General features: G+C 37.5%; 1 protein-coding gene across 2 annotated transcripts in view; it reads left to right on the forward strand.

Annotated features, from left to right (window-relative positions):
• The window catches only part of LRRC2 (leucine rich repeat containing 2), a 181,349-nt gene extending 162,842 nt beyond the window's left edge, over positions 1-18,507 (forward strand). For both annotated transcript variants that reach the window (XM_069087764.1, XM_069087765.1), the window contains exons 8-9: positions 492-628; positions 16,818-18,507. In XM_069087764.1, the coding sequence (XP_068943865.1) occupies positions 492-628; positions 16,818-16,867 (187 nt within the window). In that variant the 3' untranslated portion in view covers positions 16,868-18,507. The remainder of the gene's footprint in view (positions 1-491; positions 629-16,817) is intronic.
• Positions 18,508-18,728: the final 221 nt, after the last annotated feature.

Genomic DNA, 18,728 nt, shown 5'->3' on the forward strand with positions numbered 1-18,728 from the left:
AATGGTGGCTTGGGAGTCGTGATGAGTGGAATGGGGGTTGGGGTTCTGCAGACCGGTGCGGTGCTGGGAATGAGGGAACAGCAACAGGGGAAGGAGAGAATGGTTGAAAGGTATTTTCTTCCCCCCTTCTTCTTCTCTTTCCTTCTCTACCACCAGCTCTGTCGCTAGACTCTTGCTCTCCACCAGTGCTGGGATGTTATGCGAAACAAAAATAAGAGATTGTGGTGGGGAAGGAGGATGAGGTCCTTTTGAGCATGACATTCAGCTGTGAGAAAGGAGAGAAAAGCAGAAAGGGAGGAAATCCCCAAAGTGAAGCAGCAAGAAGGAAAGGCGAGCCCTGGTAACTAAGAGACCCCAAATTGCAAGAGGCTGTTCTCAAGTGACTATTAGTAGGGAAATATCATATATAGTAGATTCATTTGAAAGAAAAAATGAAGTTCTATACTAAAAGGATAAAGGAAAATAATATTTCCTCCTATCTTTTGTAATAGATTTGTAAGCCTCATGGATAACCCAATTGGCAAAACCAACTACCAGGACAGTGAAGAAATGACAGGAAGTGAACAAGATCGTCAGCACTTTGAGAAGGAGTTCATGAAAGCCTACCTGGAAGATCTAAAAGAAAGAGGTACGTGTTTAGCTTGGAAACATACTTTACTGCTTTGTGTATTAGGAGGTAGCCAACCATAGGATTAACACACAGTGTATAATTGTTCAGAACACCTCATATGAGAAAATTCACATGCATAAAATGCAGTGAGTTGTATGTGGTGAAATTCAATTTTTAAAAGGTATCTTTTTTTAAACAAATTAACAAATATGTATTAAGGACCTACAATGAACAAGGCAATATGCAGATATAAATGTACTCTAAGGACCCAGCATGTTCCCTTCACATAGTAGACACTTAAATAGGATGGTTTAACAAGTAAGCACACAGATATTTTTGTCTAACAAAAGGAGTCATAGACCTGGAGCTGGAAGGGACCTTAGATGCCTTCTGTTCTAAATCCCATGTTGTACACATAAGGAAACCGAGGACCGTGTTGGTAAACTGAGCTGCTTAAGGTCACTAAGTAAGCATTAGAAGCAACATTCCGTCTGCTGTCATTTTCAGAGCTAGTGCCCTTGGATTATCTCCCCCTGTCCTCACCTTCCTTTAAAAATCAAGTTTCTCTAATGAATTTAAGTGGTGATTAATTATTTGGCAGTCAGATTGGTAGAGCTGAGAAACATAAAGGTAATTGAAAATGAATTCTTAATGAGGATAGCATGCATTTATATAGTTTTTAAAGGTTTAAACAGTGTTTTCCTCATAAGAACTTTGTGAAATAAATGCTGGAAGTGGTTTTATTCACTTTTGTAGTTAAAAAAAAGACAACAAAAAACTAAGACTTACAGAGGACCCGCAAAACAAAAACAAAAATATAACAAAAAACAACCACCACCACCCCCCGCAAAAAAAATGTGGCAAGTTAGTATTAAAGAGGTTAATATTAATAGAGATTTAAAATTAAGTTCTTCTGACTGGTATACAGTGAACTCTTTAATAAACACTTTTTGGTTGATTAATGCTAAATCCCAAAGTGTACTTTTTAAAGTACCTTGAGTTCTCTTATGGTAATGGCTCACATCTGTGTGACCCTTTTTAGACCAAAATACACCAATCACTCATATACTGCATTCCCCTATTAGAGTTCCTGGGGAACAGGGACTGTATCAAGTTTGTGTTTGTGTTTCTAGCACATACCACAGGGCCCGGCACATAGCAAGCTTCTCGACTGATTGAGTTGGAAGAGATTTCAGGGAGGCCCCTTCATCCAGCCCGTGCTCCTGACTACACCTGCTTACTTCTCTGACACTGCTACTACTCTAATTCATGCCTCATCATGTCAAGCCTTGATCATTCTAAGAGCCTGATGCTGGAACTACCCACTGTAAATCCCTCCTCACTCCAATCCATTCTCCATTCATTTAATAAGATGCTTTTCCCAAAACATAAATGTGACTCCTCTCAATAAACTCCAGTGGTTTCCTTTGTCTCCAGGAGCAAATACAAAGTGTTCTTTTTGGTATCAAAGCCTTTTATTATCTAGCCCCTTCCTGCCATTCCAGGTTTTGTACACCTTATTTCCAACACATACTGTTCAAACCACTGGCATTGGCTTCCTCACTTTTCTATGAATAAGACACTCCATCTCTCAGTTCCCAGCATTGTCTCTGGCTGTCCTGCATGCCAGGAAGGCTTTCCTTCCTCCACTCTGATTGCTGACCTTCATGGTTTCTTTTAAGTCCCAACTACACATTTTCTTTCCCATTAGGTTATAAGCTTCTTGAGGGCAGGAGCTGTCTTTTGCTTCTTTCTGAATTCCCACTGTTTAGCACTGTATCTGGCACAGAGTAGACATAGAATCATTAAAAAGCAAACAAACAAAAAAAAAACCCCAAAAGAAACAAAAGTACCTTTAAATTTATAAATTTATTATTTATTTTTAGCATTCTTTTAAAAAATTTTTTTTGAGTTCCAAATTCTCTCCCTCCCCCCTCCCATTGAGAAGCCAAGAAATGTGATAACAATTATAGATGTGGAATCATGTAAAACATTTCCATATTAGCTATGTTGCTAAAAAATAATCAAGAAAAAGAAAGTGAAAAAGTTATACTTTGTTCTGCACTCACACCCCAGCCATTCTCTCTGTAGAGGTGGAAAGAAGTTTTCACTGTAAGTCCTTTGGAATTGTCTTGGATCATTATATTGACCAGAATAACTAAATCACTCACAGTTGGCCATCACATAATACTGCCATTACTGTGTACAGTGTTCTGGCTCTGCTCACTTCACTTTGAATTAGTTCACAGAGTCTTTGTACATTTTTCTGAGAGCACCCTACTCATCATTTCTCATAATACAATAGTATGACATCATAATCACATACCACAATTTGTTTGGCCATTACTCAAGTGATGGGCATCCCCTCAATTTCCAATTCTTTGTCACCACAAAAAAGAGCTGGTATAAATATTTTTATACATATAGGTCTTTTTCCTTTTTCTTTGATCTCTTTGGGATACATAGACTCCCCCCCTTCTTTCTGTCTCTTTCTGCTTCTGTCTCTCTCTTTGTCTGTCTCTGCTTCTCCTCATACATGTAGATACACAATATACACACCTGTAAGTCAGGAAATAAGTTACCAATGCATTTTTACTCAAGTACTAAAGGGGCAGTGACTCATTGGCAAAGGGCAATCTCCTCCGTCACCCTAAGAGAGAGGGAGAAAGTGAAATCTTGATAGAAGTGGGAAGTGAATAGTCTCCCTAAGGAGAGCATATCAGAAACTCTAGGACCTTCTGGGGAGAAACTTCAGGAACCCCAAAATAAGGGGAAGAATACTGCTACACTTGGCTAAAGGGAGGCAGAAGAGGGCACCCACTTCCACCAGAGCCCAATTTTTCAAGAAACTTTAGCTGCATGAGGACAGGAGAGTAGAGACTCCTGTAATTCTGACAGCACTGTGATTAGGGCTGAATGCAAGCCAGATGGGGAAGCTATGATTATGTAATTCTGAATGCTGGGGATTGGACTTTTGCAGGAAGGAGAGAAAAGAGAAATGATTTTAGGAGACGACAGTATTGTTCCGAACCTTCAATATATTTAAAACAATTGAATATTATAATTCACAAAGTGCTTTGCTCACCACAATCCTGTGTTGAAAGGTGTTCAGATATTGCTATTCATGTATCCAAGATTAGGAAACTAAGTAAAATGACTTGTTCATAGTCACATTGTTGGTGAACAGCAAAGTTGGGACAAGAATCCAGGTCCAGAGCTCTTCCCTAGTATATATGACTGTACCTCGTTCATGTCTATAGGAATGTGTGATCCCTTGTAAAGCAAAGAATAAACGAATGAATGAATGAATAAATAAATAAAATCATGCTCATAAAATGTCACTTTTCACAAAGAATGTTTCTACCTGACTGGTATGCTTCTGAAATTACAGATGATAAAATTGTAATAGCTGGGTAACCTGAGCTTATTACCCATATTCAGCAATTTCTATAAAGTTGATTTGAAAAATAGTAATTTATTAGAAGCTTTTAATGCTTCCAAAATTAAGAGAAAGAAAATCCTATTTTGTTCATATGAATCTTGAAGCTTAAAAAAAAGTGAGGTTAGACTCCATGACCTCTAATTTTCCTTCCAATTCTCAATCTGTTTTCCTGTGATGGATTGGGAATCACACATTCCTTCCTGTGTTCTATTAAAGTAACTATTTGCTCTTTCTTGGGCATCCTCTTTACCTGCAGAATCTAAACCAGAACATAGTGTTATGAACCCGCATTCGGGGGTTAGGTGTATTGAGGAGTGGGGAAGACCCTCTGTCCATGTGAAGCTCCCTTACACAGAGAATTGATGTTGAATTGTAACAGAAAAACACAACAAGATGCGTATGCTTGGCCAGGTGACTTGAGACGGGAATTACTGGATCTCAAATCCCTGTCTACCTTCTGCCTTTCTGTTTTGCTGTCTAAGCAAGTCAGAGGGATTGGAGACTTGAGAGAATTTTCCCAGATCAGCATCTGGTAGCAGGTCACAGAGGAATTTCCTGAAGGAGCACATAGCAGAAATAGACATGTACCCGCTCACTTCACCCAAGACTTAGAATATGGAATCACAGCTTTGGGAGTTGTCTCATAGGTGATAATGTGCCAGAGTTTGACAGTTTGGACACTTGACCTTCTAGAGAGAGGAGGGAATTTCTTGATACATTATACTCCAAGGAAAAGAAGAAAGATTATCTGTTTAAAGAGCAGAGCCAGTAAAAGGAAAGACAGTTCAGCTCCAATGGGAAGGAGATTGTAAGACAGAGAAACCAAATAGCGTGTCAAAGGATTGTCCTGTTAGGAACTGTGCTTTTAGTTCCCTTGTGAGTATTTTGGTATCTGGTTATGGGCATGCATGAGTCCTTTGCATTTTATTTATTTCCTGTGGCATGAAATTAAGGCTGTCCTGTTATATATGCTTTGTTACCTTGAATATTTGTATGGGAAGAAATAGTCTATTATCCTTTTTTTTTTTAGAAGATCAAGACATGAGCTCTACTGTGAGCAAAACAGGAGATTCCTTAAAAAATATTTTTTAATTAAAAAATTTACTTTTAGTTTACAACATTCAGTTCCACAGTCCTTTGGGTTTCAAATTTTCTCCCCCTCCCTCTCCTCCTGTCTCCCCCCATAGCAGCATGCAAACCAGTATAGGTTCTACAAATACTTTCACATCAAACATTAGTCAGGTTGTAAAAAAGGATTTTAACCAATGGAGTGAACAATGAGAAAGAAGGGACAAAAGAAAACATGAGAGAGAGAGCAGGTAGTTTGCTTCAATCTTCATTCAGACTCTGCAGTTCTCTCTCTGGATGTGGACAGCCCTGATGGAGTCTTTTGGAGTTGTCTCATAACCTTGTATTGCTGAGAGGAGCCCGGTATATCAAAGTTAGTCTTCACACATATGATGTGTCTGTCGTGTACAAAGTTCTCCTGGTTCTGCTCTCCTCACTCAGCATCAGTTTATATAAGTCTCTCCAGGCTATCATGAAGTCTGTCTGCTCCTCATTTCTTAGAGCACAATCGTATTCCATTACATTCATATACCACAACTTAAAACAGGGGAACTTCATGGAGAACTTCCTGTGGAGCTATTCAGCTTAAGATACTAGCTTGAGGTCAGGCCCAATGCTTGGACAACAGGGAAGAGAAACTGTTTCTTAGTTAATCAATCTCAGGTAACTTGATTCTCTGAAATATGACTAACACAACAGTGGGCATAGAGTTCTTAGACACATCCAAATGAAAATCCATTCCTTATAATCTTATCGAGTTTATTGGGAAACTCATCAATTTGATAGGCTCATTTCAGCTGAGAGGACTTGAGGTTAAGGTGAAAACTAGACCATAGATAGAGGGTTGCTGGGAAAAAGAAAAATATATTTATGTTGCCTTTGTAAGTTTAATCTGCATTAACATTTTTTCCATTACTTTGTTAAGGCTAGATAATCAACAAAACAATAAATCAAGTCCTAATTTGAATCTTTCTGATTTCTGCGATGTAAATGTTCACACTGGAAAGGTTGACAACTGACTCTCATAAGTCAGTATAAGTTGGCTTCGCCAAACCGTTAGATAGCATATGTAAGCATGCAACTGAAAAAAGGAACCACTAATTTTAGAAATATTTTCTATAGCTTTTAAATTTTTTTTGTTAAAATTTGAATCCTTTTTTCTCGTCTCCATTCAGGATCCTAGTTTTACAAAAGGGGATCAAAGGAAAATATAATAACAATAAATCACAAGCATCGAGCCTCTTATGGGTTATAAAGTGTTTTCCTCATAAAAATTCTGTGAGAATTCTCTTGGGGAAACAGATAACAGAGTCAGCAGAGTTGGTTTTTATCATGACTCTAAAGGCAAAAGAAACCTCGTTTCATGGGACGTTTGGTCATCTCATATTTCAGTGCTACTGAAAGCACATGACTCAGTCCATCGACAGGCTAAGATGCAGTGGTAAAAGTGTCATTTAAAAGAGATCTTGCGCTATAAGTAAGGAGACAGAAATAGTAAAAGAAAGCTAATTTCAGATTTATTCAAAAATCTAATGAAAGATTCATTTGAAGAAGGCACTGCTCTTACAGGCCCTAGTGATGTGGCAGCATAACAAAGACCTCACAGAAAAGTCAAAGTCTTTAGTATTTGAAGGGTTGTCAGAAGGAAGATGAATTACGTTTCTTCCCCTTGGCTTAAAGGACTGCAGGATGAGGAGCTGTGGATGGGAGCTGTGAAGAAGCAAACACTTCTTACCAGCTAGAACTGTCCCAGAGTGTCATGGCCTGCCCTGGGAGGCTGCAGGTTACCTTTAATGTATGTGTTCAAGTAGGCTAGAAGACGTGAGAACTGGCAGGACTCGGTAGGTTCCTGATGTGGGCGAAGGTCAATGAAGACTCAAGTGGCAGATAGACAGTGCAGAGAACGGAGGGCTGGACTTGGAATCACAAGGAACCGAATCTGAGTCTTGCCTCTAGATGTGTGCTAGCTGGGTGATTCTGGGCAAGTCACTGCCCTGCTCTCGCCCTTCGTCTTCTCATCTCTAAAACAGGAATAATAGTGTTTTATATATATATAATAAATGATAAAATGTAATAATAAATAAAATTTTAAAGATTAATAACCAATAAAAATAAACATAAAATAGTGTTAAATATATAAATATAAAATAGTAACAATGATAGTAGCTACCTCAAAGGATTGCTTGGAGGATCAGATGACATGACATATGTAAAGTGCTTTGCAAACCTTACAATGTTACATCAACGCTGGCTCTTATCATCAGTGCCATTTGTCCACTTAGACATGGCAATAATGAAGATGGCCTGGATAACTCAGTCACTGAAATAATCTTTGTAAGCCATGTAAGTTTTTGTTTTTAGTTGCTGAGTGTCTAGATCAACCTTAGTTCTTTGCAGCGTGTGCTGCTTAATTAGTGTTTAATAATCGACTCTCTGATTGAAAAAATGCATGCAGGACACAGTTTTAAGTTGAATCTGCAATATAAGCGTTTTTTCCATCACTTTCTTAAATCTATAAATAAAAAAAAATCAAGCTTGTTTTGTAGCATTTGCTGATTTCCAAGGTATACATGATCACATGGAAAATTTAACAGAAAATTTAACAATCAGCTCTGGAGAGCAGTTTAAGTTGGTCACTTCCAGCACACTTCCTGCCTCTAGTTCAATCTTTTTGTCAGAGTGGCATCATCTTAATTGTTTTCAAAACCTAAGCACAAGGAAAGAGCTCCAGAGTTTGCTGCAGAATTTAAGAGACCGAAGAGCACATCTTGTTAGGCCTCCCTTTCTCCCCCTACTCCTTCTGGTATGGAGAAGCCATCTTTAGCTCTGCTGGGGAAGTTGGAGCTTCTCCTTATCACCTCATTTTCTTCCCCTTGACATATCAAACCTCTTCCTTTTCTCCAGCCCCGGATAATGAGGTGGTCCGTCTCCTTGGCAAGCAAGGTCCTCTACATTTGCCCTTGATCTGATTTCCTCTCCTCATCTCTACCAGATTGCCCTCTTACTCATTCTGCCTCTTATACTCTAATCTTCAGTCTTGAGACTTCCAGGCAATATGGCCTCATGAACAGGGACAAACCACCCAGTTCCCTCACCTCTGTTCCAGGAAAAATCCAGAAATCCACACTGGACTTAATAATAATCATGACGAAATCAAAGAAGAAACTATAGGGACTTCTTTCACCTCCAAACTTCCAGCAGACCCCGGGGTATAGGAACGATGCCAGCATAGGAAAATTAGTCCACAGCTTCCCAGTGCAACCAATGAAGAACAGAAGCATGTGTTGCTTGTAAGCTCTTTGTCTAAAGGCAGCAAGGGGAAAAGGTTCCCCCGAGAAAACCCCAATGTGGTTGAAACTCACATTAGACCCCCTTGGAAAAATCTGGGTAGCAGCAGTCACTGGGGCAGGTCTCTGAGCTCTGTGCCATTCTGTCATGCTGAAGATCCAGCACTCTGACTCTCAAAAATTCAGGGAGCCCTGAGCCCAGGTGGAGGATTTCAGTATGAGAGACCCAAGCAAGGCAAAGCAGGGCCAACCACCCCAGCCACCCGCAAGCACTTCAGAGTATGGACCCTATGGCTAACACAAAGGCCCAATTCAGGAGCTAAAACTGAAGGGAGAAGTAAACCAGTAAAAGACACAGACTGTAACTTCTTCAGCCATTCTTCATTTGATGGACATTTTTTTATTGCCAACACACACACATGCTGCTGTAAATATGATGTGAATGTGTAGTGCCTTTTCCTCCTTCTTTAATCTCTTTTGTATATAGGTCTTGCAGTCATATATTAGGTCAAGGGGCATATGCTGTTTTGTGAATAATTCCAAATTGTTTTCCAGAATGGTTATATGTGTTCTCAGGTCTATCAAGAATATACCATTCTGGGTGGCTAGGTGGCACAGTGAATGGGGCACCGGCCCTGGAGTCAGGAGGACCTGAGTTCAAATCTGACCTCACACACTTAACCCCAAAACTAGCTGTGTGACCTTGGGCAAGTCACTTGACCCCAATTGCCCTCCAAAAAGCAAAAAAAAGTACACCATTCTGCCCGTTTTCCTGACTTTTGTCATTTTCATTACTTAGTCATCTTTGCCAATCTGGTGTCTGCAGAGTGGATCCTCAGAACTGTTTAATTTGTAGTTCTCTAATTATTAGTGATTTATGACATTTTTACCCATCTAGCTATGAATAGCCTGGGTTTTTTTTTTCTCTGAAGACCTGCCTGGTCATATCCAGAGACTGTTATCATTGACAATTGTTCTTTATTATTATAAATTAGAATCAGATTCTTATATATCTTGGAAATGAGAACATTATCAGAGAAGCTTGCTGCAATTTTTTTCTCAGTTAATTGTTTCTTTTTTAATCTTAGCTTTATTGCATTTGTGCAAAGGATTTTTAAATTTTATGTAATTATAATTATCCAATTTATCTTCTGTGATATTCTCTGTACTTTTTTTTGGTCATGAACTATTTTTTTTTCTATCAAAACATCTGATAGGCATTCCCCTCTCATGTTTATCTAATTTGTTTATTATGTGACCTTTTATGTCCAGGTCACTATACATTTTGATCTTATTTGGCTAAGGTGTGAAGTTTTGTTCTAAATCTAATTTCTTTGGTGCTGCTGTTTAATTTTCCCAGCAATTTTTATCAAAATTTTATCCTTTCCAGATAGGCACTCTGTGTTTATGAAAATGAAGAAATTAGTGATTTAAAGGAAACATAGAAAGACTTGTATGAACTAGTGCCGAGCATAGAATGGAGGACAAGAAACCCAGTTCTATCATCACATCCATATGATGAAAATGGAAAATTTTGAAGACTTTAGTAATAAAGGATGAAATAAGCAGAACCAGGAGAACAACTCATAATTAAAAACAACATTTTAAAGAGGAACAAGTTTGAAAATTAAGAATTATTATGAATGGGGCGGCCAGGTGGCTCAGCGAGTAAGAGCACCGGCTCCAGTGTTGGGATGACCTGGGATCGAATCCGGGCTCAGACACTCAGCACCCACCCAGAAACACCTGGCCGTGTAACCTTGAGCAAGCTACTTAACCCCAATTTCTTAAAAAAAAGAATTATTATGAATACAAAGTGCAGCCTTGAATTCAGAGCACCAGTGATGAGAGATGCAGGGTCCAGCATGAAACATACTTCTAGAACATAGCCAAGTATAGCAATGCAACTTGGCTACACATATTTCTTGCAAGGAATTGTTTTTTATGGAATGTGAGAAAATAGAAAATAGATTTCTCTCAATTAAAAAAATAAAACTTAAAAAAAGACATTAACAAATATTTAAAAAATATTATAGCAAATATAGACATTCCCCCAAAGGAGAAGAATAACTGTAACACTACATTCTGTGAGTCAAAGGGAAAAAAAGGGATTTTCTACAAGTTCTAATCTTTAATCTCTTCCTATAGCTGCTTTTTTTCTATAGTCTTAAAAATGTCCAAGTCCTCCCCATCCAAAAAAACAAACACAAAAAACAAGACAAACTTCCACCAGACCCTACCTCAAGGTATTATCTTTTATCTGTCATTCATCAGTCTTTTATCAGCTACATTTCTAAGAGAAAAAAAAAATCTTTCTGCACTCATAGCTTTTACTTCTCCTCATTTTATTTATCCTTCAACTCTGCAATCTGGGTTCTGATCTCGTGGTTCAAATAAAGTTTCTCTTTCTAAGCTGACAGTGATCTCTTAATTGTGACAGCTGACAGTCATTTTTTTTCATTCCCTGCTCTGTGTGTCTGTGTGTATCAATCCTTCTCGTCTCCCTAGTTGCCTCATCATTTATAGAATGCTCCCTAACTGAATATTCCTTAGGCCTCTGTCCTTGATCCTCTCCTCCTTTTCCCTCCCCTGCCCTCCCCTGCCCTCTCTTCCTTCTTTGTAGGTGACCCCATCAGTCCTCAAGGACTTAATCATCATTTCAATATAAAAAACATACAGATCTGTACATTTAGTTTCCCTCCTATTTTCCTGAGATTTAGTCTTACTGCAACTTTCTAATAGACATTTCAAATCAATTGTCCCAGAGACAGGTCTGGAATAGAACTCTGATTTGCCCCCACATGCATCCACTCTGCTGAAATTCCCCATATCGAAGGTACTCCTTCTCACCCAAGTCTCAGGTTTATAACCTTGGATTTTCCCTCTACCTTACACCACATATCCAGTCAGCTGCCACGCCCTGCCATTTCTATCTCTAAAGCATTTATCACACTTGACATCCCCTCTCTGCTTATACAGGCGCCACCTTAATGCAGGTCCGCATCACTTCTTATCTGGACTCCATGAAGTTTTTATCAATTGTTCCCAGCTGCCAGTGTCTTGGTTTTTTTCCTTCTTCACTACCTGGTATATTTTAATACATAATTAGAGCTCGTATGTGAGGTTTGCAAAGCGCCTTACAAATGATCTCATTTTGTCCTCACAACAGCCCTAGAAAGTAAGTACTATTATTATCTTCATTTGACAGATAAGGAAAACTGACATCAAGAACAAGCTAGGTGACTCATTCCTGCTCACACAGAAGTTATGTGTCTGAGGCTGGGTTTAAAGTCAGACCTTCCTGACTCCAGTTTCAGAACACTATGCTCTGAGCCAGATTGTCTTCCCTAAGAGGGAAGAGGCTTTGTAAGACTACGGATTGTTTCATGTTTTGTATTCCTTTGTCCAGTGAATAGCATAGCATCTGGCACATAATAGTCCTTGTTGATTGATTGGACCTGAAATCAGGAAGATCTGGGTTCAAATTCTACCTGAAACACTTATGAGCACTGTGACTCTGGGCAATGATAACTACTAAGAACAGAAAGCATTTATATAGCATTCTGAGGTTTGCGGAGCATGTCGCATGTGTTAGCTAACTTCAGGCACTAACCCTACATGTTGTGCATTATTAGTGAGGTATTTGTTATTATTATACTCATTTTGCAGATAACTGAGGCTAAGAGAGATTGAATGCCTTGCCCAGGGACACTTACTAAGTATCAGAGGAGGGATTTGAATTCAAATCTTCCTGATTTGAAGTAAAGCATTCTATCCACTAGCCCCCCTCAGTAAGTGACTCAACTTTTTTTGGACTCTATTTCTGCATCCGTAAAATAGGGTTAACATCAGTACCAACTTCACAGAGTTGTTGTATGAATAATGTACTTGAAGGGTGCTGAAAACCTTAAAGAACATATTGATCAGTTGCTATTATTATTAGCTAATCCAATGCTTCATTTTCCAATGAGGATGCTGAAATCACAGAAATTAGACATGCCCACAATTATACAACTTGTTAGTGGCAAATCTATGCCCAGGTTTCTTTATTCTTACTTCAATGAACTTGGAATTATAGTTGTAGACCACTATTCTATTGCGTTGTTTCAAATATTTCTTTAAATAGGGGGCGGCTAGGTGACACAGTGAATAGAGCACCCGCCCTGGAGTCAGGAGGACACTTGACACACTTACTAGCTATGTGACCTTGGGCAAGTCATTTAACCCCAACTGCCTTGCCTTCCCCCTCCAAAAAACAAAACAAAACGATTCTACTTATGATGCTTCTCACAAGATATTTTGGCATTCATTGAGGGAAAAAAACAAAAACGAGATTGAAGCTATGCAAAAGACATATATGATATGCCTATCTTGGAAAAAAGTTAAAACTACCTCCTATTTTCTGAAGCTGTTTTAATTTTCACGAGTTTTATTATGTGACTAATATTGAAACTGCTCCATGACTTAGGGGAAAAAAAAACTGGGGAAGGAGTAGGGAGGTCATTAGGCCTTGGAATGTCAGGTTTAATTAAACATGGATTGCACACATTAAACATTATTGAACTGATGAAGATGTAACCTTAGTTAATTCATTCTCAGTTCAGTACGTTTTTCAACTTCTTCTATAAAACTCATTTTTGTTCCATCAAATCTTCATGCAGTGAGGTTGTCTAGATGGTCTCTTGGGTCCTTTCCATCTCTACCATTCTGTGTGATTCAGTGAAATTTAAGGATGCAATTGGAATAAGGCAAAGCCACTCTTGAAGATTGAGATTGAAGCTTTCCTCTGAGGTCCATGTCATCCTGCTATATCTTTGGGGGGGAGGAGGGGGAGGCAGTAAAGGAACAGTATTTTCTTTTAATGAATTTTTCATTAGGGTTTTGAGTAAAACTAAGACAAACTCATCTCCTTTTTGTCCTCTAAGTTATACCATTTACTTTTTCATATAAAAATCTAGAGTTCAGGATCTATCATGACTATCATTTTATTTTTGCTGTAAAAAATAGGTGTCTTTTTTAAAAAAAAATTGCTACTGTGCCTAATTCTGTCAATTGATATAAGGCCTGTGCTCTGAATAATACTTTTGCATCTTAATGCCTTCATTACCTCCTTAGTAAAAAACAAAAAACAAAACAGAACAAAACACATTCTTTAAAAACATTTACCTTTTTACTGACCTAAATATCTTTTTTAAAAAAGAAACAATTCTTTTTGGATGATCAAATTAAGTGACTATGTGTTCATAGAGTTACAGGATCATTGGATTTAGAATTAAAATGTATCTTAGAGATTAAACCCTTTCATTTTAGAAATGAGGAAACAAGGTTCAAAGAAATAGAGAGACTTATCCAGGATGGCACGTATTCTAATTAAAAGAACTAGGATTTAAACTTTGGGCTTTGAATGCATCATCCAGGATTCATTTTATTTATTTTCAGTTCCTGTCTTATCGACCCATCCATTCTTCCAGGGAACAGGGGGCAAGAGCAGGGTTCAGCTAATCATTAGACACGATTTTAATGCATTATTACTAATATATAACATTATTAATATTCTTACAATGCAATGCAAAATATACATATTTCATAAAAGTAGAAAAATAGAAATATATTAACTGGAACTCATTAACTTATTAATAGTCATTTAATGGATTCTAGCCCTTCCTAAAACATGTATATGGTTTAAGGATCGAAGGTATCCTGAGTGCTAGTGTTGTACCCAGAAAACGAGAGCAAGACCCAAGTAACAAATTAGAATTGGGCCCTTTATTATCCGCCATGTTGGCTGATCAGGCCTCCACCTGGCTGACAAGGTTCCAGCCCACTGTCCCAGGTTGTATAGGACCTCAGGTGATGCATCATCTTTTAAAGGGAGGCCACGTGACCAGCGGTTAGGTATTACATAAGCAGAAACTCGCAGAGGCCAAAAGCAGTGATTGGTCAGTACACACCTTGAAATTCCCGTGGGGGCCAAGTCTCCCTGACCTGGAAGCCCGCCCACCTGTGTGAAGGTGGGCTGACTGGGGAAGGGCCCACATCCGTTGGGGGAGGGTGGAACTGACCTGGCAGTCTGCTCACTTCCCTGAGGGGGGCTGAATTTGGGGGATGGGGAAACCAGGCCCTACACTATTTCTCCTTCCACAGATGTAGATTGAACTCGCCTCTTACTTCATAGGTTCTTTGTGAGTTGTTATGGGATGCATATACATATGAACATGCCCACGTATATATGTGGGGTGAATGGGATATGAAGAGTTGGATTATTCGACCTTTCTTTTGCATTTCTTTCCCCATCCTATTACCACCTCAATGCCCAAGTGAGTTTTTCAATATAAGCGCATACACTTGCTTTTTGCTCTAGAAAACAGCGACAAAAGACTCTATAAGTCTCTATTTATTTTTAGTTCCAAATCTCCAGCCAGACATCCCTCTGTGAAAACACTTCAGCAATCTGAAAGAAGTTAGGCTAGAACAATATCTCCACTGCATACCACAACGAACTCCAAATATATGACCTAGATAGAAAAATCATATCATGAACAAATTAGGGGAGACGGTTTACAACTCTAGATAAGAGAAGAGTTCTTGATTAATCAGATGATGAAGAGGATCACAGGAGGTAAAATAGACAATATTTATTGCATAAAATTGAAAAGTTTGAGCAAAAGCAAAATCAAGGTATTGAATATTGAATTCAAGGTATATTGAATAAAAATTGAAGCAACCAGGGAAGATCTTTGTAGCAAATTTTTCTGATAAAGGTCTGATATCCAAGATAAATATGAAATTAATGGAAGTAGAGAATAAATGTCACTCCTTAATCTATAAATGGTGAAAGGATATGAGTATGAAGTCCTCAAAAGAAGATAGATAAACTATCAACAAGTCTAAGTCAAAAATTCTCCAAATCATTAATAAGAGAAATGAAAATAATGACAATTCTTCTGTGCCTCCTAATAGTCATCAGATTGGCAAAGATTTCAGAAAAAGCAAAGGACAATCATGCAGCTATGAAGTAATCTAATCATTCTGAAGAGCATTTTAAAATTATACTCTAAAAGCCATTAAATTATGCATACTCTTTGACTTAATATCAGTACTAGGCTTATATCCCAAAGAGATAAAAAAAAATAAAGAGCTAGATGACTCATATATACAAAAAATATATATCATGCTACTTTCTGTTATGGTAAGATGGGTGTCCATCAGTTGTAGAACATCCGAACAAATTATAGCACATGAATATACTGGCTTCATATAGCACTACAAGAAATGGTGAAAGGGAAGTGATTGAGAAAAGCTTTTGAGGACTTGTATAAACTGATGTAAAGTACAGTGAGCAAACCCTGGGGAACAGTTTATATACTGAATACAACAAGGACAAAAGAAACAATTGTGGAAGATTTAAGAATTATAGTCAATGCACTGACCAATCAAAGCTTCGAAAGATAGACAATGATTCATGTTTCTTGCTTCTTGCCTTAGAAATGATAGACTATGGGGCAGCCAGGTGGCTCAGTGAGTAAGAGCACTGGCTCCAGTGTCGGGATGACCTGGATCAAATCCGGGCTCAGATACTCAGCACCACACCCAGAAATAACTGGCTGTGTAACCTTGAGCAAGTTACTTAACCCCTACTGCTTAAAAAAAAAAAAAAAGAAATGATAGACTAGAGGACAATAATGAGACTTTCAAACATAGTTAATATGTGAAAATGTTCCCTTCTAAGGAGAGCTTTTCATTTTTTCTTGGTGTGGGTGATGATAGTGATACAAAAAAAGGAAGAAAAGGATAATGATTAGTTATTTTTAAAAAATGGAAGCAGAAAGAAGTTCAGATAGAGAAACAGATGAGCAATGGAGTGTTTAAATTACCTTGTTGAGTATGATTTATTTAAAAAAAAACCAAACTGTTCATAATGGAGGGAAACAAACCAAATTATATGTAACAGATGTTCATAGTTTCATACACAAAGTGAAATAGTAGATATTGACCCATGAGATACTAAGTGATAGTCTTTTTGGTGCTGTTATTATTGCCTCTATCACCTCAAAATTTAAAAGGAAAAAATGGTAAATATCTTTGCTTTTTTGATTTCACTGCCAACCCAATGTCATTAGCTCTTGTAGCTTTTATTCTAGTAAGCTTATATGGGTGACCAGCTGTTCAGAGCTGGAAACTTTTGATACGAGCCAACAGAATATTATTTGGAATTTAAAAATTCCTACAATTTGTTTAGAATGCAATCACTCCTTCCATGTGGACAGATTTCCACCTAATTCATTGCAGCAGTTGCTATGAAAAGTTCCTTTTTTTGAGCAGTTTTTTTGTTTAGAAAAGGAGTTAAGGCATATATTTTCACTTATTTATAAAATGTTAAAATTAAATGGATTCTTTTTTCTTTTTACAGAATCTGTTCCTAGCTATACCACAAAGGTCTCATTTAACCTTCAGCTTTGATATCATCATGCAGGAAGACTGAAAAATCCCCTGATTATGGTCATTATGAGTGAAAAGCTTTGGTGTTCTGAACTAACTCAACTGTCCTTTAAGTACAACAGACTGATTTTTTTTTTCGTTTGTAAATGCAACGGCATGTGCTTTAGAACAAAAGTCATAAAACGACTTTGATAGTTAAGTGATCATTTTAGAAAATATGTTGATTTTTAAAGTTGCATTTTTACAGACCAAATTCATAAGTTGACAGTATTGTTTTTAATAATATAGGAGTAAATAATGTTGTATAAAGTATTCATATTAGATTATTTTGATCTTTGAAACATAATTTGTAAAATTTTATTTTTTTAGAATTATTTTCCTTGGTTTATACAAGCTGTTCTTTCCATGGTTTTTAAATGATACTGTAGGAAGTGGAAGCTTCTACATCTGGATAACATATATGATGTAGTAGGTATTTACTAAGTGCCTACTATGTGCCAGATATTGGGCTATGTGCTAAACATACAATTAGTAAAAAAAAAAAATGAAAGACAGTCCCTGCCTTCAAGATGATCACCTAAGGCAGGGAAAGATGACACAAAAGAAGAGTCAGGAGTGTGGGGTGGGGTAAAGATTGGGGGTTATCGAGGTGCGGGAACATCTTGTTGCATGGAGGCAGGCAGGGCAGCAGATGCAGAATGGAGTGAATTGAAAAGTCCATTCCTGCCCTCTGTAAAAGAAAGGTATTGGGAGGGTAAGCTTATTATGGAAACTAAGCTTGGGGCTGCTTGGAGTATTGAAAAGGGGAATTTGGAAGAGGAGTTTTCAAAAGGCTGGGGTTGGAGGTGGCCAGTTAATGGCTATGAGATTCCCCTATTTCCAGACGTATTCCTCTTTCATCATCCTTATTCCCATTCCATAAACTCACAAAGCAGTCCTTCAGTTCTGCAGTGACCAAACACTGGATTATCGAGAAGCAACAGCAAAGTCGAGGGCTCTTCTGACAATAATAATCATGATGAAGATGTTGTTAACTGACCACGTTATTTCATTTTTGCCACTTGATAGATAACATTGTGCAGTAAGTATTGGGGATATTTGCGTTTTACAGAAGAGGAAATTGAGACTCAAGAAGTGAATTGACTTGGTATTTACGCAACTAGTAAAAGTCAGAAGAAGAATTTGAACTCTGATGTCTTTGAGCTGTCGTACTAACACTCTTCACACGATGCCCCACTGTCTGATATAAACCTATTTCTGCTCACTGTAAGCCAGTTTCTTCTCACTACAACAAATACAAGAGGCAAATAGTCAGACACAATCATGGAAACCATATTTAAACAGTTTGGGTATTTAATAGTGTACTGTTACAATTAAAGAGATTTCTTGCAAATAGATGAAAAAATTAAGGAAAAGTGAAAGGATATTACTATAACTTTAAATGACAGTATTTTTGTTGAAACTATTTTTGAACCAAATTTAGAGCCTCTAATTGTATAATATTAATGATTTTGGAAGTTGTTTATTGACCTGTAGAGGTAAATTTTATAAAGAGCCAAAAGAAAAACGTACCTTAACTCAGTGGAAAATGTGGATTTACATATGAATCAAGTTTGCATAATTTACACATAATTTTGTTTCAATAAAGTTGTTGTTTTATGCAAAAATCCCAGTCTGTCTCTTATATATGAATGAATGTCAAAAAAGTTTTAATAAACTATAACTATTTTGATATTAATATATCCCAAAGATTAAATATATCATTTGAATATGTTTATAGATACTATTTAATTGATATATTCATGTAAATACAAATAAAATAGTTCAAAAAAGGATATAAGCCTCATTGAAAGCAATGACAGCTGATTTTAATATAGTGCCA

This window comes from Petaurus breviceps, unplaced genomic scaffold (assembly GCF_028583685.1).
Source record: "Petaurus breviceps papuanus isolate PSGF00001 unplaced genomic scaffold, PetGlider_PUasm1.0 183, whole genome shotgun sequence".
Classification (NCBI taxonomy): Eukaryota; Metazoa; Chordata; class Mammalia; order Diprotodontia; family Petauridae; genus Petaurus; species Petaurus breviceps.